Genomic DNA, 23,390 nt, shown 5'->3' on the forward strand with positions numbered 1-23,390 from the left:
AAGCTTAAAACATCTTTTTCAGTAAATGCAACTATCAAGGAATTTATTATAGATTGCAGAGGACATTAAATTGTCAATAATAAAACACTGCAAGAATAGCAAGAATAGGAATTTTGAATGAAAATGGCTCATAAAGCATGCTGCTCTCTACCTTCAAAATATTTTCCAATTTTTTTTCCAATAAATTCAGAGGAGTTATTGTTTTATCCTTATTTTTTAACATGAATGCAGGAGATCCATAAAAAGGATTATGGTTTTACCCAAAGAAACACCAGAGTTCCAGGGAAAATTTATCTATGCTTATTTATAGCTATTACCAATTCTGAGATTCTTTATTTTTTGATAACTCACATATTCGTGTTGATGAGTGCAGGATTCTTGTACCAAATTGATTATATTTACTCACATTAGAAATGCATTGCTTTCTTTGTTGGTCAATATTCATTCTCCTGGAACTTCAGGTTTTATTATTTGATGAATTCTCCAAGCACCTTAATGTTTTCAAATCCAGGAGTATTGAAAACTCATAAAACAAATGTTTGCATCACCTTATGTTATCAGGATCAAATACTGAAGACACTTGAATACCACTCTATTCTCTTCAAGGTATTGAAATCATAAAGTAAAGGACAGCCTGCTGACATTTTCACTGCTTTGTTACTCAGTGTCTTCCTTGTGCCTTTTGAAATATGACACAGTGGGACACACTCAACTGAAACTCACTATCAGCTTCTTGAGCCATCCATAGTAATATACTTCACTGGTTTGTCATGACTGTTCTAAAATATTTCTCTTTATTCCTTTATGGTAGATATAGACCTTTCCTTACTGGTCACCAGTGAGAAGCACTTGAAATACACTACTTTAAGGCAGTATGTCAAGAATATTGGAATAAACCTGCAAAAAAAGATATGTTGGAAATAAAAGGAGATATGGCAACAAAAATGGCAATCTGACTCTTGCTTTTAAGAGTGAATGTAAAATATGGGTAAGAGTTCTTCATTTCAGTTGTAATCAATTCATAAATACACAGACACAAACCATTAGCATTTGCAAACAAACATGGCCTCTTTTCCAGGAGCTGAGAACCTCAAGGGCAATGAATGATGCTTTTCATATTCCAAATCAATATATTATTTATATTTGTTTTGTATTCAGTCCAAAATCGATTAGGACATCAATACCATTAATACTTGTAATATTACAAGGGTGCATGCTCAGTCACACAATCTGATACTTTCCTCTTGAAATAGTTCCTTTAAGTCTCAAAGCTCAAAGTCTCAATATAGATTTTATCAGTAATGGGATGGTCACAAGACTGTCTAGAGGAAGTCATAGCAGAGGCCATTTTTTTTCCTTATACTATAGACTATTAAATATTCTTAGCAATTACTGACTGTTATTGGAAAGCCTGAATTTAAAATATCCTGTTGTAACCAGCAAGCATTAGGGGATGATCTCCAACATCAGACAAGTCAGTGCACACCCCAGTTCCCTTCTGGGGATTTCAAAATTAACTACAACCAGCTGACTTTCCCACTCTTCTGTCTCTTCAGTGCTCTCCTTATGTCTTTTAAAATATGTCTCACATTCAACCAAAATTCATTGGTATTTAGGTTTTGCAAATACAGTCTCCACTATCGATCTCCAGCATTACACTGACGAGCAATGTTTGCTGCTTTTTTTATTCAGCCATGAACTCTGCCTAGAGAGCAAAAGCTTCCATGTCCACCCTCCAAAGAAGAAAAAGAGACATAGTCTGGGGTCTGCCAGAACGCAGCAGTATTCTGGGGGCTCTGATGCTGCTTTGGGATAAGGAAACAGCCAGGGAACAGGGCCCCAGACACTGCTTTGCCTCCTGTTTGGAAGGGACAAGTGGTGTGTCTGTGCACACCTTGGGGAGCAGGAATTGGGCAGTAGCAGAGGCACCTCAGAAAGCACAGCAGAACGTACCAGGGTGTTATCAGCAGAAAATCAGCATGAGCATCATTACTGACCAGTTTGTCACTTTGTGGAGCACACAAAGAGCTTTACTCTCCTGCCACTTGCTCCAGTATAAATCAGGATGAATCCTGTTGAACATTGTCAATTTAGGCCAATATTAACCTGGAACAAATGTCTTTATCAAGCCTTTTCATGTATACTGAGAGACAGGGATTTGTTGTTGCAATTACATTTTTTAAAAGATGTGAGTTGCATAAATCTCATAATCATTTCCTCTGCCTATAATGGCTGTAATCTGCAGTTCAAGAAGATTCCTAATTAATATTAATTCCCACCCTGTGGACCGTGTGTTTTGGCAAGTAATTAGGTCTGAAGGGATGGCCAAACACACTGATCTTCAAATTTTGAACAATTTAATTACAGGCTTGTTTTCTGCATGGAGCTGCATAAGACATGAGTTTAGTAGAGAGCATCAGTGTAGTCCTGCTCCAGAGGCTGGCTCTGGAGCCAGAGCAGAAAGTGCTCTGCAGGAGGGGAGCAGGGCAGACTGATAAAGCCTCTTGCCCAAAACCACTGGATTCCAGGGGAAGCCAAGCTCTCAGCTGTGAGTGACCACCTGGAGGCTGCTCGGTCAGACTGCTGAGTTTGGTGCAAATGTCTTCCTGAGAGAAGATGGCTAACGACTTAAAACAGAATGTAGCCACTCAAAAAGAAGAAAGCATTAAATTTGAAAGGGGTTCTACAACAAAGAAGCTGCCTTAGTGATGGATTTGCAGAATAATTTTGCATGACTTTGCACATGAGAATCTACCCTCTTTACTCTTTAAGAAATTAAGTCCCTTCTTAGATTGTTTTAATATTTTTCTTAGCATGTTTTACTCATCAAGCAAATGCTGAGGCCACTTGTAAGCACAAGTTACTGTTCTAAATAAGAAGGAAGCCTCCTCTGTTCCAACCTATCACTCATTAGCAGTTTCTTTGATGCCAGATAATGGGATCTTCACTGATAGGGGGAGTTCTGAACTCTCCACCCACTCTTTGACACATTCTAAAGAAATCGTAAAAATTAACACCAGTAAAATCATGTTACATGTCTCACTCAAATTTTCAGAGATGAAAGAGAATCCAAGTTGCTTCTGCCCAGTCAGAGGTGCCAAAAAAAGTGCTCAAAGTACGAGAATAGAATTGCTAATTTTTCAATGACAGAAGTGATAAAGAATGATAATACAAGCGAAGAGTTAAATGTGTAATTATTAGTAATAAATGCTTTATAAATTATTAAATGTGTTTGCACAGGTGCTTCAGAAAGGCTTTACTTGTAAACTCTACTTATAAGCTGAGAGTGGTGGATTTTAGCCAAGATTTGCACCTGCTGGAATTGCTAAATATAAACAACATGAATCAGAACATCTGACTGAGATTATAACAATTAAAGATCAAGAGAGGAAAAAAAGAATAAAGTAATATTCCTATGCTGCATTGGTATTTCCTCACAGGATACTACCTGCACAGTGGTCAAGCATGCTCACAGACTTTGGTGGCAAAGTCAGAGTTACCTGAATCATATACATCTACCAGAAGCAGAACACAAATAAGGCACTTTCAGTGTTGTGCTAAACTGGCTTCCATTTCCAACAGCTGCAGTAACTTAAATGAACAAGGACTGGTAGCAGTTACCAAAGGTTTCTGATTGATTATGGTCTTCCTACAGCTAAACAATTATTTCAATGGGTTACACCTTTCAAATCTCCTGAACTTTCTGTGAACTTCAAATCAACATTTGCTTTACATGACAGAAAAATAGCAGGCTACAGTATTGCTGCCAGTCCTGCTGTGCATCTTTTTTGAGTTAAACTGTTCTTATTTGGAAAACCCTCTGTTCACCACATTCAAGATACTTGGCTCCTAAAGGTACACTGCAATTTTTTACATAATACCCTTGATGATTTCTATTAGCCTAGATAACACAGAGCATAAACCACCACACACTGAGGATGTTGAAAAAAATACAAGATCAGAAAAAACACAGCACATGAGTCCATATTTCTCAGATGTTTTGTAAATTAAGAAGGCATGAAAGGAGTGATTTCATCCCTCCTTCCTCTCCTGTCTCTCTCCACTCTTCTATCCATTTCTTCCTTGCTTCAGCTTTCTTACTGGTAAACATGAGCAAGAATGAATCACAGGAATTAAGAATTAATTATATGACACCTTTTCTGCTTTGTAAGATGCTTCTAATAAGTAATTTTCACTTAAAAACTTTGCTGAATCTCACCTATTTATTGATATTTACTGATTTGCCATTTCCAAATATAAGGCCCCATTCATCAAAACATAGAAGTAGATGCATAATTTTAATTAAAAGGTGGAATTCAAATCCAAAGCAGACAGTAAAATGTCAAAATGTCATCTCTTTGACTTGTGTTCTCCAGTGGATTGCACAAAGTGTACTGAGAGGTAATGCAAAAGCAGGGAGATAATGCATTCTAGAAATCACTGCTCCCAACTCATTCCAAATTTTGGGCTCCTTTATGGGCTATACAATTATTATAGAGGCTGGAATTGGTCTTGAGTCATATAAGAAGAGCAGTGACAACACAGACAGAATATCAGCATTCTTGGCAATATTTCAAGTGCATGTATGAAGATTACTACAATTTAATATCAAGCTGGTAAAAATGAATATGTTAAGGAAAAGAGTAATATTGTTTACAAGGCTTTTACTGGTCTTTACTAGCAAGGTAACATCAATGATATGTTGACAGATACAGATACAGGGTACAAGTACATAAAGGCTCATTTCACAGAAGGAAAAAGTCTTTTTGATCAAATAGTCCTTTTTTGGAAGGACATTTTTCCCTCAAAATTAAATAAGTGAAGAAGTGCTGGATCTCCTCTGATAGCATTACTAGAAATCATGTACCTCTTTTCTGTATGTAATGAAATTTACAGACACTGGGTGCATACAAACATCAATTACACAAAACCAATACAAAATGAAAAATCTGAAACCTATTAATAGGTTTAAAATGAAGGATGAATACATAAGACTTTCAATTGTAACATTCAATTAAACTTTCTGATATGGCAGAAACTGTATCTGACATTATGCAAAAAGAATGGGAAGCCAATTGTAAATTTTATATTAATACAACAGAGATTGTTCTTTATTGAAACCAGGAAATAAGAGTGGAAGAGAAATACCACAGGGGATGCTGTCACAGAAAAAAAAAAAAAAAAAAGGCAGGATAGGTTAAACCTACTGAATTAAGGCCAAAAAAGTAAACAAAGAAAAAAGGAAATATAGGAAGAAAGGTAAAGTATTAAAAGATGATCTAAAACAAGATAAAAGAGGCTCTCTTGATAGACATTGAAAGCAGAAACAGCAGCACTGGAGGAAGACATGAGAACATTTTATCAAACTGTTTAAAAATACAAGTAAAATACAATGAGGAGCAATGTCTGGAAAAAGTAAATCTCACCTTATTTTAAAGATAGACAGAATACCTCCCGAACACTGAAAAAAACCCCAAAAAACAAAAAGAAAAAAACACTTAATTTTTCCAAAGAAAGAAGATAGAACTTGATGCCTGCTTTGTAGTAGCCAAATCTTCATGAGTTTAAAGTAGTTGCTGAAAGATGAAGAAAGCTAAATTAACACATGCAATTCAAATCACTGCAGCATAGATATGAGGAAATTAAATGGACAGTATGATATTTGTAGACATCCCTATGGTTCAACGGGAAGCAGAAATAACACAATCTGCTCTTGTTTCCATGGAAAGTCTTCAGTGCAGCCAACTCTGCTGTTTTGAAGTTGCCACTCGAACCAGACACAGGAAACATGACAAACATTTTCTGTAATTGATCCTGTGCAGACAAGACCTTCCTCCTGCCAAGCAACACAGAATACAGTGCAAGATGGTAGATGCCTCTTCTCCTGTACTGCGTGGGACTTGATTTAATGATGGATTATCATGGCAAGCCGTACCCCTCTTTGAAATCTCTTGGATGGTGATTCTGTGAAAGTATTCAGCAGAAGTGTCCCATGAAGTAGATGCAGCTGGGAGGGGATGAACACCGCTGACAAGTCTTGGGTTTGGTTTTCTGCTCACCTGAGATTCAGCTGGTGGTTCGAGAGAGTCTTTTGCGCTCTGAAGGCCCTGAGCCAGACGTGAGAATGCAACGGAGTCTTCAAGGTCTTGTTTTTCTTGGTTTCTCGCATTGTTTATTACTTCTTATCTTACAATGTTCTCTGTAACACCAGCCAAGGTGTTCAGCTGGACACAGGATGACGCCTCCCACGGTGGGAGGTCACTGCCTTCTTATACAGATAATTACATGTATATTATTTACAGCTATGTGCCAATACTGCTCACCTGTACCAAACAGGGCACCTCTGCTCTGACCCAATCCCCTTAAACTACTTTGTGCCACCATCACCAGAATATGGAGACCAGGGGAGAAGAAGAACCCAGGGCACCGCCCCAAACCCTCCATCTTGTCCCCCCATGCACCTATATTTTAAAAACCCAAAACTACACAATTTTCCACCTGGTGATACACCACACTACTGTCTTCACACCTTCGTGACTTGTAATTCTTCTCTCAGTGTTGGAAGTTTTTTCCACAGACTGAGATCAAAGCCAGTGTTTTCCTGGGCTCTGTGCCAGGGTCTGCAACCCCTCTGTACCCATCCCAGACCTCCCTGTACAGATCTCAAACCCCTCTGCTTGGGTCCCAAACCTCTCTGCCAAGGTCTGTGACTTTCCAGGGCATCCAAAGGAATGCTTTGGACACCAACAGAAAAGGACTGCACCTTCTTCTCCCGCACCGTCCCTCACCACCCTCATTCCTCCATTGGAATGGTTTCTGTTACTGGACCATTACTGTGGAAATGGTTATTTCAGTAAAAATGCAGACCGAGGAGATGGAAGGGTTTGCAGCCAAAATCTGTCTCATTGTGAAAGGGCTGTCTTACACTTTTGCCAAACAGGCCTGACAATTAATAAATTAGAGATAGGCAATGCCACAGATGATAAATTATCTGCACAGAATTCTCTCAACTTAAAAGCTGAAGCTTTTACAAACTTGCATAATGCCATTCAAAATGCAAAATAAATGCATTCTTTATATAAGTAAAAACCAAAAAACTATTTCCCATACATATTACTGTGCAGAAGAATTTCATAATTAAAAAACCCACTGAAATAAAGTGCAAGAGTCCTCAAATACAGTGCAGAGTCCTAGAAAAATAATGCACTCATCCTGTGCAAATGGCACAGCTATCAGAATAGGTGTCTGTGAAAGCTATTTAAAGTATTGACTTAATAAATTAGAAATGAAGAAGCCTGAAAATGAGTACAGATAATGGAAACAGTACACACTGAATTAAGGAAGAGAATGGACACAGATCTATTTTTCATGGTTCTCCAATAAAGGGAGAATCAACTCAAAACCTCTGTGGAGGTGCCAGGTCTGGCTCCAAGGGGCTGAACCCATGGCACTCTGCAGCACAGTCAGGGTGGGTGGGATCCTGTTAGAAGAGCCAAACAGACTTTCAGAAACCAGCCAGACAGGATATGGCTGACTCACATGATTTGACTTCTGGTTTATGGCCTTACCAGCACAGTGACAATGTTTACTGGGAGCATTAAAAAGGGCTGCAAACATATGACAGATGAAAAACTACATGAGGGAGCTGAACCAATATCCTTCTTCATTCTATTTTAGCTCAAGCACAATAGCTACTTCAAGCATTTAGTAACACTTCTTAAATGTTACTAAACATTTAAGTTAATTTAAATGTTAGTTCCAGATCAAGTTTTACTTCCAGAACAATGAAAATTAATAAATAATCTGTTTTTGACTTGCTCTTAATCCTTAAATTGTCAGTGAAATATTCTTTTTATACAGAAGAATGAGTTTCAATAAATTAAACTTTTCTCCTTCTCTGGATATTGTACTACAAAAATAAAAACTCAAAAATATATTCATGTCCAAAGATGCTTTAAGGAAAAAAAAATTGATTCTGAAATCTACTTAGATTTATGTATTTCTCATTTAACATACCTAGTAATCACAAATAAATAAAAATCTCTGCAGCATTATTTTCACAAACTTTCATTCTCATTTTATGGAAGGCTTCAAATAAATTAATTTAAAGTTACTTTGTGATTCATTTTTTGGGGGAGGGTAGTTAACAAAGAAGGAATAAAACTGGTCCAAGTTGCATTTTCAAAGAAAATATCAGTTAATGCCTAGATTTAGAAAAGAGTTCAATATTCATACGTCAAGGAAAAAGAACCCAATGCTGTCACAAGCATCAAAAAGGAAGCAGGTTGACTCTTTAATGTCTTTTGAAATTTTGGCTCCATCTGTGGATATTAGAACTTTACCTTAACTTCTTTGAGGAATTTACAGGTTAATGTCCATTTAACACAACAGAATTTCACAATCTTTCCCATGATAACAATAATCAAGTTTTGGAGGCCCTGAACTCCCCTCCAAAGTAACTTTTTTTTCCTTATATTTAGTTGTTTTCTTTCAAAATCTAGGCCAGTCTACTTATTCTTCAACTCAACCCATTTTTTCTATCATATTCTTTGTACTGCAGGTCATCTCTTCAACTACTCACAGAGATTTCAGCTACCTCATTCTATTTGTTCATGGATTCTTGAGCGATGTATAACACAAATTTTGTCTCAGAAAGTATATATATGGACAGAATGTTTTGACAGCAGTCAGTTTCTTGTACAGTTGATAAGACTGTAAAATTTTGTCTATTGATGTAAAGCTTAATTTGAGAGATTAGAGAACGCTTCTGGATGTTTAGTAATCCAGGATGTCCTATAAACCTCTTTTTTTATCTGAGACACATTTTAAAAGTCACAAAGGGGAAGTAAAAAACTACTGAAAATCAAATATCACCCCCTGTATTAAGAAAGCTAAGATGTTTCCTCTATACAAGATAACATTGTTCTTCTGTGGATGGAAGAATTCTTTTACAAAAAATGTACAGAAGAGCATTTCATAGCATGGTTAAAATTGTGATGCCTTAAAAATATAAAATATAATGGGAGAGTTTTTCAGGGGGCAGCATTTTCCACCAACCCATCTGATACACTAAGGAGGAAAAAAAATTAACAAGCTTTCAGGCCCACAGATCTTAAACAGAAGAGGCAAAACATGCTTGGAAGTGCAAACCAGCAGTGACAAAATTTTCTCCTAAATCTATGTGTGTGCCCTTGTGAGAGCATTATTAAGATCAAATACTCTTAAAGACCTAAGAGAAGTCTACAGGTCTGGGCATTAGCAGAAATCTTCCCACCAATTTTAGTGCCCAGGTTGATGTCACCTTTGGTAATTGTCCCTGAATTTGGGCCTGAGTTGAGGGCAGCATTGGCCAGTCCCCCAGTGAAAGCTTTAGGATTTCCCAAGACTTAAACTCAGGTGCAGGTCATGGCTTTCTTCTGCCAATGAGCTCTGGTAGCTTAAACTCCAATAAAAGTCAGTCCAACTTGAGAATCCAGGCAAAAACCAGTAAGAATTGGAGACAAAACCTAAAAAGAAGCAGTTCTGCTCCTGTGGAATCTTCTCAGCCTGCTGTGGTAGGAGATTTGTAGTTAGATGCTGGATGAGAGAAGCAGAGCAGCAGTGACAGTGCACAGATGGATGGGTATGGCACGATTTCTACTGGATTATTTCAGGAAGAGTGGGTTTGGATCAGTTTACGCCAAGTCCAGTTTAATGTCTAGAAGTGCCTCATCCAGCCTCTAAATTGTACTTTATTATTTTTTTTTTATGAGAACCTGTTAACAGCTACCAGACATAAGCTCAAATAAAGGCCAATGATTACGAGCTGATAGCTACAGGGAGGCCAGATGTGAGGATGAACATAAAAGTAAGTACAGGAGAGGGGAAGGAAAAAAGGCAATAAGGTGTCTAAACAATTTGCCAAGTTTCTATGAAAAAAACCACCCAATTTTAATTCAAAAGCACAACTACACTTGATTTATACACTGTTGTTCACCTTGCTCCTACCTTTGCCTCTCAGCAGACTAAGCAGATTTTCCTGAGACTAGATTTCCTGTGTCTATATGCCCACGCTTCATTCACATCTATATACATGAGCTGGAGTGGCATATGGCTCTTTAGGCAAACTGGATATCAGTTACACATAAAAACCCAAATGTTACTTCCCTGGCTTCGGTGGAGTTATACACTGAATTGTTTCAGCAGCATGGTACAACTTTAGTGCTAAAGAAACCACAACAACACATGCATATTTTGCTCCCAGTTTATTTTTTTTTCTATATCCCAGTTGGTATTTTCTAATTAAAAATGCCAAATAATTGCTCAGACATTTGCTTGTATCATTCCTACTGTTATGAAACTTCTGTATGGATTTATTCTGAGCAAAGTTTTGAAAAGCTTCAAATCTTCTTATCTGGAGTCTCAAATCATTGGCTGAAAATTTATTTTGAATTCCAGCTCACATAACTTCAAGATGTCCTTGCTCATGACTTTGCAATTACCTTAGTAATTTAACTGAGTATCTTGAGGTTCTGTATCTTTCTTTTTTGACAGATCCTGCATCGCAAATGTTCATGTGACTTTGTAGCTTGTATTTACTAAATTTTAAACCCATATTAAACCAGTTAGATCACACATTCTTTGTCAATAATCCCAGTCACATCAAAGCTTAGACTTTAAATTCCTGCACCTTGCCCTCTCAGATCCCATAGCTAGATACCATTATAAAGCTTCCAAATATGAGGAACTGACCACAAACATTAGAAAGCTGCTTCAGAGATTATTCAGGCTTCATGTTAAAAACATACTATTTGATTCCTCTTTGAAATTTAAAAACCTCATCTTCCGTTCATTTAATCTTCTTGGGGTTTTGCAAGCTTTTTTAAAGAGTCCTCCTTACCAGGTTGCTGTCTGTTAGGGAGGATTTGAGAGAGCATCTGATTTCAATTTCATTTTGTTCCATATGCTACACTTTGTTAATGTGATTACTGCTTCCGCATTTCAGTGTTTAATTAGAATTTGTTACCTGACAAGAGCTTAGTCTCAACACCATGTCCTTTCTCTTTTACATGCAGTCACAACGTGTTTGCAAATTATACTTCAGGTGTAAAAAAAACCCCAAGCAAACAAACCAAAACCTTCAGAGCAAATTGCTTATAGAATAGGATAATAAGATCATAATATCAAGAGGAATTTTCCTTCCTATCAGATCTAAGCATATTCACTTCCAAGCCTTCATAGTCCAATCCACAAAGTTACGCCAAGAGACAGAGAACAGCGGAGCCAGCGCTGCTTGCAACACTGTAGCCGGAGACACAGCATCCCTTCTGACTCCCTAAAGCCCGGGCTGTTTGGTGACAACTTGTGGATCTTAACAAGTATTTTATTATTCTAAAAGTTCTGCAGTGAAAGAGATGCTGCCGTGGGTGCACGTGTCTTCCCTAGGCACGGGTTTGCTCTATAAAGAATGTAACCCGGGCACTGTAAGTGAACGTGCACCAGACTGCAACTCGCCCGGGACACTGCGCTTCTGGGTCCAGGTGGGGCACAGCAGAAAGGCACGGGGCACATTGGGAACGGCCACGGCAAAGCACCGGGTCGCTCTCTTCGGCAGGATGATGACGATGAAGGAGCGTAGGCAGCTCCAGATACTGTCCTCCGCCTCAGGGAGCTCCAGAGCCGGGAGCCCGGCTCCGGTTCCGTCTCAGGGAGCTCCAGAGCCGGGAGCCCGGCTCCGGTTCCGTCTCAGGGAGCTCCAGAGCCGGGCGCCCGGCTCCCGTCCCGCCTCAGGGAGCTCCAGAGCCGGGCTCCCGGCTCCTGTTCCGCCTCAGGGAGCTCCAGAGCCGGGCTCCCGGCTCCCGTTCCGTCTCAGGGAGCTCCAGAGCCGGGAGCCCGGCTCCCGTTCCGCCTCAGGGAGCTCCAGAGCTGGGCTCCCGGCTCCCGTCCCCCGCCCACCCGGAGCCCCCGGCCCGCCCCGGGGCTGCCGCCGGACGGTCCCGGCCGGCCAAGGGCGCCCCCCAGCGGGCGCGGCTGGCGCTGCGGGCAGCGACCGGCCGGGCGCCGCGCTCCGGGAGCGCACCCGGCACTGCCGCTCCTCGCACCGGCCCCTGCCGCCCCCATCGCACCGGCTCCCTGCCGGCCCCGGGGCGGCCGCCGCGCCCCCGCCGAGCCGCACCGCGCCCTACAGAAACACCTGTCCGGCCGCCGAACGGCAGCGAGCGCCGCAGCAACGCGCCGGCCCGCTCCTCCCGGGGGCCGTGCCGGGGAGTCTCCCGTCGGGCCGCCCGCGGGGCTCGGGGCGCTCGGGGAGCGGGACGGGCGCGGGCGGCGGCGCTCGGGGCGCTCCTGCCCCCGCCGGGGGTTCCGCCGGGGCGGGCGCGGCGGCCGCACCTGCGGGCACTGAGCATGCGCGCGGCGCGGGGCACGCCGCGATTGGGAGCGCGGAGCCAGAGTGGGACGGAGCCGCCGGGAGCCGCTCCATGGGAGTTGATGCCGACGCTGCCGCCGCCTCGGACCCTGCGCCCTGCGAGGATCCAGCTCCCGCCGGGGACTCCCGCCGGCCGCGCGGCGTCTTCTCCGGAGCCGCGGGCTGCCCGGAGCCGGGCATGACCGGGCGGGCGGCGGGGGCCAGCCGTGCCCCGCTGCCCCCTCGCCGGGGGCCGGGCGGAGGCGGCGCCGCCGCGCTCCCTGCCGCGCCGGGGGTGCGCCGCCCGGCCGTGCCCTGAGGAGCGGCGGCGGCGACGGGGCGACGCGGGCGGCTCGGCGGCGGAGCGGCCGCGGGACCGGCGGCGGGGCGCGATGAGGGCGGCGGGGCGGCGGCGGCGGGGCGGCGGGGCGGGGCGGGGGCTCCGCCGGGCTCTCTAGGACGCCGGCGCCCCGCACACCCACCATGGATCTGCTGCTGTTGGTGAACACGAGCCTGGGCTCTCCCAACGAGTCCCTGGCGCTGCCCCCCGCCTCGCCGTCCTCCTCGGCCCTCCTGCAGCCGCCCTCCCCCTACTCGCCGGCGGCCGTGGCCAGCCTGGCGGCGGTGGTGGGCTTCCTCATCGTCTTCACCATCGTGGGCAACGTGCTGGTGGTGATAGCTGTGCTCACCAGCCGGGCTCTGAGAGCCCCCCAGAACCTCTTCCTGGTGTCCCTGGCCAGCGCGGACATCCTGGTGGCTACCCTGGTCATGCCTTTCTCCTTAGCCAACGAGCTTATGAATTACTGGTACTTCGGCAAGGCTTGGTGTAACATTTACCTGGCGCTGGACGTGCTGTTCTGTACCTCGTCCATCGTCCACCTGTGCGCCATCAGCCTCGACAGGTATTGGTCGGTCACACAGGCGGTGGAGTACAACCTCAAACGGACCCCGCGGCGGATCAAGGCCATCATCCTCACCGTGTGGCTCATTTCAGCCATCATCTCCTTCCCGCCATTGATCTCCGTGTACCGGGACCCTGAAGGAGATGTCTTTCCCCAGTGCAAGCTCAATGATGAGACATGGTACATCCTCTCTTCTTGCATTGGCTCTTTCTTTGCCCCCTGCCTCATCATGGTGTTGGTCTATATCCGCATCTACCGCGTGGCCAAGCTAAGGACCAGGACCCTCTCTGAGAAGCGTACGATGCCAGAGGGGTCCTCCCAGACTGAGAACGGCTTGAGCCGCGCTGCGGGTGGCTGCACGTCCCTGAGGATGCAGCTGGGGGAGAACGGACATTATTCAGCACACCACTGGCGCAAAGCCTCTGAGCTGGAGGACATTGAGCTGGAGGAGAGCAGCACCTCAGAGAGCAGGCGGAGGCGGAGCCGGGAGGAGCATCGCCGCAAAAGCAAGAGCCAGTCTTTCTCCTACTCGTACTCCTCCAAGCACTCCAGTAGCCGTCTGTCCCGTGCGAGCAATCGCTCCATGCAGTTCTTCTCCTATCGCCGTCGCCGGAAGCGTAGCAGCATCTGCCGTAAGAAAGTTGCCCAGGCCCGGGAGAAACGCTTCACTTTTGTGCTGGCTGTGGTCATGGGGGTCTTTGTAGTTTGCTGGTTCCCTTTTTTCTTCAGCTACAGCCTCTATGGTATTTGCCGAGAGGCATGTGAGGTCCCTGAGACTCTCTTCAAGTTCTTCTTCTGGATTGGGTATTGCAATAGCTCCCTCAACCCAGTCATCTACACCATCTTCAACCAGGACTTCCGCAGGTCCTTTAAACACATTCTTTTTAAGAAGAAGAAGAAGAACTTCCGGCATTGAGCTGGAGGGAAGGATTCACCTTGAGCAGGAGTAGAGTTTAAAGAGAAGGCTCAGTGCTGGAAAAGAAGGGAGGGAAGAGAACGTGGGGCTTCGGCTTAGGGAGCGGGAAGAGGGCTCACCCCCTCACTGGAGCAGGGTGATGCTGTGGGGAACAGAGTCAGGCTGAGGGCACTCACTGCTACAGAATGGTGACACGGTGCTGCGGGAGCAGTGCTGGAGTGTGGAGGGGTAAAGAGGGAGGGAGTGATTGTCTTTGAACCCTGACAGAGGTTACGGGGAGCCCCACAGAGCAAAGTAGGCTGAGACGCTGATTTTGGGAGGCAGTGAGCTTTCGTGGGCTCTGGAATTTTGTGGGAAAACAAAAAGAGACATCAGAAGGAAAGGGTTAAGTGGCAGGGGTGGTGGAGGTTTGAGTATTTATAAATAGGGCAGCTGGGGCCTATGGTGGATTTGTCCCAGTAAAAAATTGGCTTTTACTGCTTGTGTGGGGAATGAGAGTGCAAAGTACCATGCACTGACAGTGTTTTGAGTTTTAAAAGGATTTAAATGTTTGCCAAAAAAAAAAACCCTAAAGAACAATCCAAACTCTTTTATAAATAAACCTTTGTACTGTTAAAACCTTCTGAATCATGATTTTGCACAAGGGATGAAGTCTAACAAAGCATGGGGTTTTCTTTTCCTTTGGAATGGTCTTTGCCTATAGATCTGGATGGGAAATATTTTTCCTATCTTTCCACAGTTTCTGATTAGTCAGTGAGACAAACCTGGAAGTCTTGCATTTTTTTTCATGAAATATGAAAAGGAGCACTTATATATACCCCATGACCTCTTTTCCTCCTGCTGGAGCACCAGGCAGTAAATTCCTGCTCCATCCTTCTCAGATCAGTGACCTAAGGACCTTGCTGTCCTGGAGCAGATACTGGGAAAAAAAAATAATTCTGATGAACATTTTTTAGATAAAATAAAAAAAAAACCATCAAGTTTCCACTTTTATGTGCCCAGGGGAACTTTTCCTCCCCTTTTTTTTAGTCTCCCTTCAAAGGCCAATCTCAGGGCTGGATGTGTGCTCCTCATTCTCAGACAGGCAATTGAAGGCATTCTGATAAGCAGGTTTGCAGAGGAAGAGCAATCACTCCACTACTAAGGTCTTTAAATCCTTCATATTTACAGTCTTAGAGCAACTAAATCCTTTATATTTATTTTTTAATTAGAAGCATACCTTGCAGAGTGTCAGCAGTATATGTGAACAAACCTCAAAAGGAGGTGCAGCTGTTCCAAATCTTTAGTGTTAATGTTGCTTGCTTTCTCTTCTTCTGTTTGCATTTCTAGTTTATGATTTTAGAGGATTTTCTTGAGAGAAGGGGCAGAAGAGGGGGGAATAGTTTGAAAAGTTATTAAAGCAAACCATATTTCCCATGGGTTTATAAAATGTCATAAACTGCAGTGAAGAAAATGAGAGACAGGGACTGGTGTCTGTACATTCATCACTGAATGCATACCAAGTGTAAGAGCGAGCTCAGCATTTGCATCCCTTCTTCAGCTGTGCTGCTGCAAGGTTTGCATTCTGTTTGTGGAGCAAATGCTGCTCCTTTCTGTGTTTATCACTCCTTCCATAGGCAGCAGGATTTGGCATCTGCCTCAAATGCACCTTTCCACAGCAGCAAGCAGTTATTGGGAAAAAAAAAAAAAAAAAGAATGAAGGCTAATCACATATAACAGGCTTCTTAAAACAGCTGAATGAGTCTGTACTGAAGAATCATCAGATATCCCCTTGCTTACTTCCTCTGTTCTGTCTGAAAGGTGTCTGTAGCCTCTTCTCTGTAGCATAAGGAAAAAGATAGAGTAGTCACTTTGTTTTATCAGTTTTTCATAAAAAGCACTTGGTTCGCTTAACCCTGGAAAATGAGACTGTCAGTGGCTGAGGTTCTGGTAGTTCTTTCAACAGACAGTTTAACTCAAATTCACATGAAAGTTCTGCTGAATTAGGAATTGGATGATTGCATCAAATGCATAAGAAGTTTGCTGGATTTTGCCAAGTAAACAACTGAGATATTGTCAGAGTCCTAAATCTGTAACTTATTGGATGCTTCCTTGAAATAAGGCTCAGAGTGTGAAAAGATTTGAGCTTTGTTTAAATAACAAATGGTTTGGTACAAATGCATACCTGAGACAGATAAAGGAGAGATAAAAATAGAACTGAGAGGAGGAAATTACAAGCCATTTCTCTTTTGCAAAATGGAGAGTTCTTATAAAAGTTACAGCAACAAGAGCTGAAACTACCGCTTTTTATTTGTAGGTAGCAATGTAGCTAAAAAGTTCAGGTTTGTTTACTCTGAAGAAACTATATAACCACCAGAGCAACCAAAGCAACATATGGTACCTGGCTACTACCTCTGAGCTCCTGGACAGCTTCATTAGAGGTACCCTTTCCTGCCAAATGAAGGTCTGCTTCTGTCACTTAATGCTCCCTTCGAGGGGTTTCCCAGTCTGCAGACTCACAGTGTTGCACTGCTTTTGAAATGAGCTCTGTGGCCTGTAAACCCAGTCTTCCCCCCCTTTTTTTTCCTTTGTGGAATTCAAGTAGTGTGTGGAAATGAAATTTATTTGACAGTCAGATTTTAGTGAACATAAAATATATATGTGCCTTAAAAGTAAGTTCTTTGCAGTAAAATATTCTGTGGTCATTATAAACATTAAAGGAATAATGCTTCTATTTTTTTTTTGCACTTCCAAATGATACAGAATATCTGTGAGCAGCAGCATAGTTAAAACCAGGGTTTTCTATGGTTTTAATTTTTCTCGTCACAGTTGCTCATCTGATTGAATGCCTCGATAGAGTCTTATTTCTTCTGAGCTAAATAAAAAGTAATATTCATTAATAAAGATGTGCAGTTTACACCCCTTTTTAAGTGCATTTCCCTCTAAATTAGTGAATACAGAGGATTTCTATAAAAATGGTTTTTAATGTAACTCCTGAATATGCTTCAAGTAAAATGGGGCTGATTTACGTTTTAAATACAGTGTTCTTTTATTACTTGTAATAGCTGAAGACTGGAATTTGTAACATATTGTATGGTGTTAACTTTTCATAAAAAGTTTTCAGCTCTGCTACTCACTGTGGTTGTGCTTAAACTGTAAGCTGGCTAATAGCATATACAGGAGAAAAATAGTCTGTGCAGCTTTTGCTTAAAAAAAAAGGGAGAAGATATGTGTAAAATGTGCTGAGTTTTTTCTTTGATCAGATATGGTAAACTGCTTGGAATAATCGCTCTCTACTGTTGTGGAAGAACAAAATATTGCTACTAAGCCATATAGATTTTAACAAGTACCTGATCTTTAACTCTTCATTTGCTCATTTCACCATGAAGAAAAATTTCTGTCAGTCTTAAGTGAGAAGCTGCTGTTTGATTTTCAGTTTTCTGAATGGTGCTGTTGTTGGTTGGGTGTTGAGATATTGAACAGTGTAACTTAGCTGGGATGGGAATTCAGTGGTGCTGTCCTTCAGCCACCTCTGTGGGAGTTTTGCGTGAGAGAGAAATGCAGAATTAGCCTCTTCAGGGCTTGAGGCAGATGGAAGGGGCCTTATAAATAGGAGATTTGACAGGATCACAGCTTTAAATCATTGTCTGAAATAAGAATCGGGCCCTTGTTGTTCTATGTGATTTCTGTTCAGAGAAGTCATGTTGCTGCTAGAGCACTGGTGATTTCTGACAGACAGGTCTGAGGTGAAAGTCCACATGCAGCTTTGCACACATTGGTCTCTATCATCGTATGTGAGTAATCCCAGAAAACTCGAGTGGAATTTACTTGTGAATCAGGAAGATACTCACTGTGGGCAAGGACTTGAGGAGCTTCCTTAAATGTTGCCTCTTTTTTAGTAAACATACCGGAGGAATTTAAGCAAATGTTTGTGTTTAAATGTAGGAGAACAGAAGGAATGCGATACTGCTTAACTCTTGACTGCTGTTCAAACCCATAGAAATTGTGGATTAAGGGGTTTTTTGACTATATAACCAGAGGAACAAACCCCACTGTATATTTTGAGTATAAGCTGTGTGAAGAGCATCATGTGATTGCATCTGTTTTTCACAGAAGAAAACTCTTGGTCTGTGAGGGCTGGTATTGGCTAGAACAGCATGGGAGAATTGTAAGGATTTTGTTGGAACTGTTGTTCATTACTGTCGGTAATGAAATTCATTTCAGGAGAATGTTCTGACCTTAAACTATGACTGCTCTCAAGAAGGAGAGAATATCTACAAGCTGTGCAAAAGGAAGACCAGATGCTGTCTGAGAGTTTGTTTTTATAGTTGCTCATTATGACCTTGTTGGTGAGGAGAAAGCAACTAGATGCTTCAGAGAAAAAGTTCTAATTTGAAGGGGGAAGAGTGCGTGAGGAAATAGCTACCCAAAACACTGAGGAATTAATATTTGCATGTTTTCTTTCTGTTGTAGGCAGGTACAGTGGAGGAAGCTACCTTTTTCATTGCATAATAGGAAATGTTTATTTGTGTTCCATATCTGTGGGTCACCTGGGCCGTACAAAAGATGACACGGGAGAAAGCAGAGAGAGGATTGCTCACTTCAGTGTTCAACACCAAGCTTAAATTTGTCCTTTGTCCTTGAAATTAAGCTAAAAATACAGTTTGGCACTTGCACCCAAAGGCTGTGTAGCATCAATAATGCTACACTGAATATAGTCTAGTTGTAGCAAAAAGCTTCAGTTCGTATTATACACTCAGCACATCTCTGTTTCAGGGCAGAAGTAGGAGAGTCTGACACTTAAGGTGTGTGAGAAAGGAATAATCAACAGTTTGAAGAGACACAGGTATATTGAAAAATATACCTAGATCCTGTTCTGAAAACAGAGCAGGCTTTAATTTTGTGGGTACCAATCACTTTGAACTCATAAGAACTGGGGAGGTAGAAAACATAGAAACAGTAGAAATGCTGCTTCTTAAGAGAGCAAAAAGTGGCAAATTGCTCAGTCATGTTGCGATCTTTATGCCAGCCCCACTCTAGTGGGCTGATAACTGCTTCTGGGTTTTGTGGGAAAGGCTGAGGTGTCTTCTACTCACATTGGTTATCATACTTGATCTGAACTAAGGAAATTCCTACAGTTGGCACATTGCCTTTCTTTGAAGTGGCAGCCCTTAGAGAGTGACAGAAGACATTTTAAGTAGTTTATCTCTCCTCTGGCACATGTTCTTCACTATCCCAAACATTTTTTAATTCAGTTGCACAACAGTTGATAAGGTAGAGAAAGACTGTCAATATCTAACGGAAAAAAAAAAAACCAGGCATGGAAAATAGTAAGTAATAAAACCCAGTGTCTTAGTTCTGACAAAACATCTTACCGTAATACCAGTCTTTTATCCCCCACCCCCCTTTTTCTTCTTTTGGAAAACAGAAATTCATGCGAAACTGCAGAGGCTTATTTTAAAGAGACTATGATGATGTTTACACTAGGAAAAGAAGAGCTTTTCTGTCAGTAAGTAGCCTTTTGCTGTAAAGCAATTTTCTTTACTACACTTGTCTGAAAAATCTAATGAAAAGTAGACCAGCACTTAATTCAATTTGTCTATATGTACCTCTCTTAATAAAAATGCTTTATTAAAGGTCCTGAATGTAAAGGACACAGATGAATGTAGCTGCCTGCTACATCAAAATCAATTAATTTTGTTTCAGCATTTTTGTGAACAGCAGTCATTCATTTTGCATGATGCTTTTTCCTGATAGCTCTCTGCTGACAGAGAAAGCTGTTCACCCTGTTGACAACAGGAATAAGATGAGGATTCATATTTGGCTTCATTAGCTCTGTTAAGTCTCCTCTAACACATTAAAAAGCAGGCTGCTAGAAGTAGGTCTTTTGGTGTGATGTCTAGTAAGTGACATGGATCAGAGGATTAATGACCTGATGGGTTCCAAGATGTACAGCACACTAAATTGAGAGGCTCACCCTAGGCTGCAGGGACATGCTTCATTTGGTTTTGTTCCCTATGCCTTTGACCCAACGTAGCAAATTATTTGCTCTGTAGTGGAACATTTTCAGCACACCATGCCTTTCAACCTCATCTGCTGGAGAAAGAAATTAATACTGAGGTCTCCCACTTCCTCACTGAGTGCTTTGGCCAATAGACTATTTATATAGGTGATGCAGCTAAAATGCCTTTCCTTCTGGCCCATAAATATTTTATTTGATTGAGCTTTTTATCTTACAGTAGACTAACACTCTAGTTCCACAAGGGCATTCTCTATCTGGAAAGTAAACATATGTCAAATACTTGGAGGAATATAAGAAATCCTGAGAAACCCCAGCCACTCCAGGTAAATTCTAAAAGAAAACACCACAGCTGAAGTAAGAAAAAGGCTTAATCTTGTCTCTGGTGGGGATGCCCTATCTGAGACCACCTGCTATTCTGGTGTTCCTCTGATCGGATTTGGTGCAGTGTGTGGAGCTGTTCTGTTGGGCCCCGGCAGCTGTACTGAGAGGAGCAATTTCAAGTGTCCAGCAAAGATTAGAGGAGTTAACACATGCTTATTGAATCATTTCACATTAGAGCAGACACTCTCACTTTGGCTTCCTGTTCCCTTTTAGCACTCTTTAAATTAGCCCCTGCTTTCAATCTGACTGCCATACCCAGCCCATGCTTACAGTGCCTATCCATGGGATGCCTCAGTGTCTGACCTACAGAGGGTTGATGACACCCTCCTCCTCTCAGCTCTGCTGGAAGGGTTCTCCAGAAGATTCCCTGTGAGGTGCTTCCTTGTGGTGCTGAGCTATATATGAGTACCTGGAGTAACAGGAGTTACTGCAAGTTCCTGACTGATTCCAAGCCACACTGTTTTATCACCAATAAATTCTTGAGTACAGAGTTTCAAAGTGGCTATAAATGTACATTCCCTAAGGTTGCCACTGATTTGTTTACATCAGCAGCAATTTCTGTAGGTAATTAAAGGGAGACGTTAAGTCAATCCATCAGACACTACTTTGGATTTGCCACATGGTACATCAGAGAAACATGATGTGTTGTTTTAACAACACAATTAGCAATAGAAGTGATTAAAGATTCCTGGATGGCATGTTTTTCTGTTAAAAAAAAAGAATGCAATTCAATGAAATCTGATTGTTCTTTATAGAATGTGTCTGTTTTACCCAGTGTATAATGGAAATCAGGAGACCTTTAATCAGCTTCTGGAGGCCTGACTGCTTGCTGTCTTGGCTGCCTGGCTCCTGGGCAGACTGCTGGCTGAGGTGCCAGAAAGCCCAGACTTCCAGGCTCCTGGACCCTGGCAGCTCAGGGCCCTGGGTTTATGGACACTCAGCTGAGCTCCATTATCACAGCATCTAAATGTTTCTTCATGACTTTTGTTATGCTTAGTCTGTCAATGCCTTTATGCATTAAGGAGTGACTGCCATGCCCTTTCTTCTGATGAGAAACAAAGATTAATGGCAGTCAGGTAGGTAGATCATAAAAGCCTTCTGTTTTGTGTGGATCTTTCCAGTTGCAAAGCCACTACTGATTGTCAGGCCCCTGCTAAACTCCAATGTCTAAAGTCCCACCTGTGCTTTAAACTTCTGCTTCTGCCTCTGTGATTGCCAGAGGCTCTCAGAACTTGCACACAAATCCCATCAGGTTACACAAAATCAGTGTGCCTCTCCTTCGCTTGTCCCCACCTGGCAGGGAGCTTATGCAGTTTGGATATTGCATTATAAGGATAGAGAAAGGTTCTACCTCCAGCTTGTGGGGGAGAAGTGATATTGCTGCCATTTCTTTAAGGTCTGTGTGGTTTTAGTCACCAGTGCTGGATTCACACTACCGATTCTGGATGTGTACTTTTATTGTGTGTTGGACAAGTACCCTCAGGGCATGAATTACCTATGGCTTATACCCCAAAGGAGTGGATTTTTTCTGTACTCCTGGCAAAGTACATAAATCACAAATACTTCCTAAAAAAGAAAAAAAACGAAAGATTACCCCAAAACTGGTCCATTGACGCAGCCAATCTCATTTATGGGTTAAGGCTCAAATTCGAGTAATTTTAAAAAAGGAGAAAAAATTCTAAGCCCAGAGTTCTTTCATATCTCCCATTTCGCTTAGTACAGGTCTCTCAGGATACAGTCTGAATCACTAGATCCTACTTTTCTCAGACTTTGAAGGTCATCTCCCTTGAGGTTACTGAACCTATGTCTTCAATAATGCAGAAATTTACTGGAAACTCTGCATTACTGCAGATGTTATGAATGTTTGAGAGTCAAGAAATAACACACATGATTCCAAAACTAGACAGGATGAACTCCGTTCCTGGCAATACTGTTGGGAACAAACATTTGAGGCTACTCTGTGTATATTCCTCAGGCAAAATTATGATTATAGAGGGATCCTGAGTTCCAGGTGAGTGTTTTGTACAGAGGAGGCTTCCAGTATTTACCACCTTCAGAAGTGTCACTCAATGTCTATCAAACTCATACTTTTCATAATAAGGAATGGGATTGTCCCCAGATATATTCTTAAAGGGGGGAAAAATATGTAGAAGTATTTTTGAAAAAAATGTAGTCATGCATAAAAAATGTGAAAGGGAAAGGAACCTGTCTGTTGCTGAAGACTTCAGCAGCAATTCATTCTTGCCTAATTCTGCCATATCCAGCTAGGGATAACTGATGGTCACATAGGTTGAGGCTGCCCTCGGGTTACAATGTTTTCAAAAAGTGTCATAACATTTTGTGTGTTAAATAGATTTCTGCTGTGGTAAGAGTTACTATTAATTAGTGACAGAAATTGTGCTCTTTTCTTCCTCCTTCAGAGGAGCAACAGACAGAAGGTATTTTACAGGACTACAAAAATAGCTGTTCCTTTCCTACTTTTGTAAGCAAAAAAAAAAAAAAAAAGGAACAAACATATTAAAGAGACATTAGGAATTTAGGATGCAGATTAACTATTTAATTGTCTGATTCATCAAGCACAACTCTATAATTAACTCAGTGCACTTACTTATCACTGGGGTTTTATGTGTTACGTAATAAAATGTCTCAGTTGCCCAGAAAGGCTGTGCTGTCTGCGCTCAGAGATTTTCAAGACCCAGATGGATAATGCCCTGAGTAACCTGGTCTGGACTCACAGGTGACCCTGCTTTGAGCCTGAGACTGGACTAGAGTCATCCTCAGGTCCCTTCCAACCTGAATTAGACT

The 23,390-nt window shown here is 42.3% G+C and overlaps 1 protein-coding gene across 1 annotated transcript; it reads left to right on the forward strand.

Annotated features, from left to right (window-relative positions):
- The first annotated feature begins 12,825 nt into the window (after window positions 1–12,825).
- Window positions 12,826–14,485, forward strand: ADRA2C (adrenoceptor alpha 2C). Its single transcript, XM_066317433.1, has one exon. It carries the CDS (start codon window positions 12,869–12,871, stop codon window positions 14,201–14,203), a length of 1,335 nt encoding a protein of 444 aa, XP_066173530.1. The 5' UTR covers window positions 12,826–12,868; the 3' UTR covers window positions 14,204–14,485.
- The last annotated feature ends 8,905 nt before the right edge of the window (window positions 14,486–23,390 follow it).

The sequence above is a fragment of the Sylvia atricapilla genome, chromosome 4 (genome assembly GCF_009819655.1).
Source record: "Sylvia atricapilla isolate bSylAtr1 chromosome 4, bSylAtr1.pri, whole genome shotgun sequence".
Taxonomy (NCBI): domain Eukaryota; kingdom Metazoa; phylum Chordata; class Aves; order Passeriformes; family Sylviidae; genus Sylvia; species Sylvia atricapilla.

Bases quoted from the DNA above. Each gene is read 5' to 3' on its own strand.
- ADRA2C (XM_066317433.1), top strand. From the start codon at position 12,869: ATGGATCTGCTGCTGTTGGTGAACACGAGCCTGGGCTCTCCCAACGAG.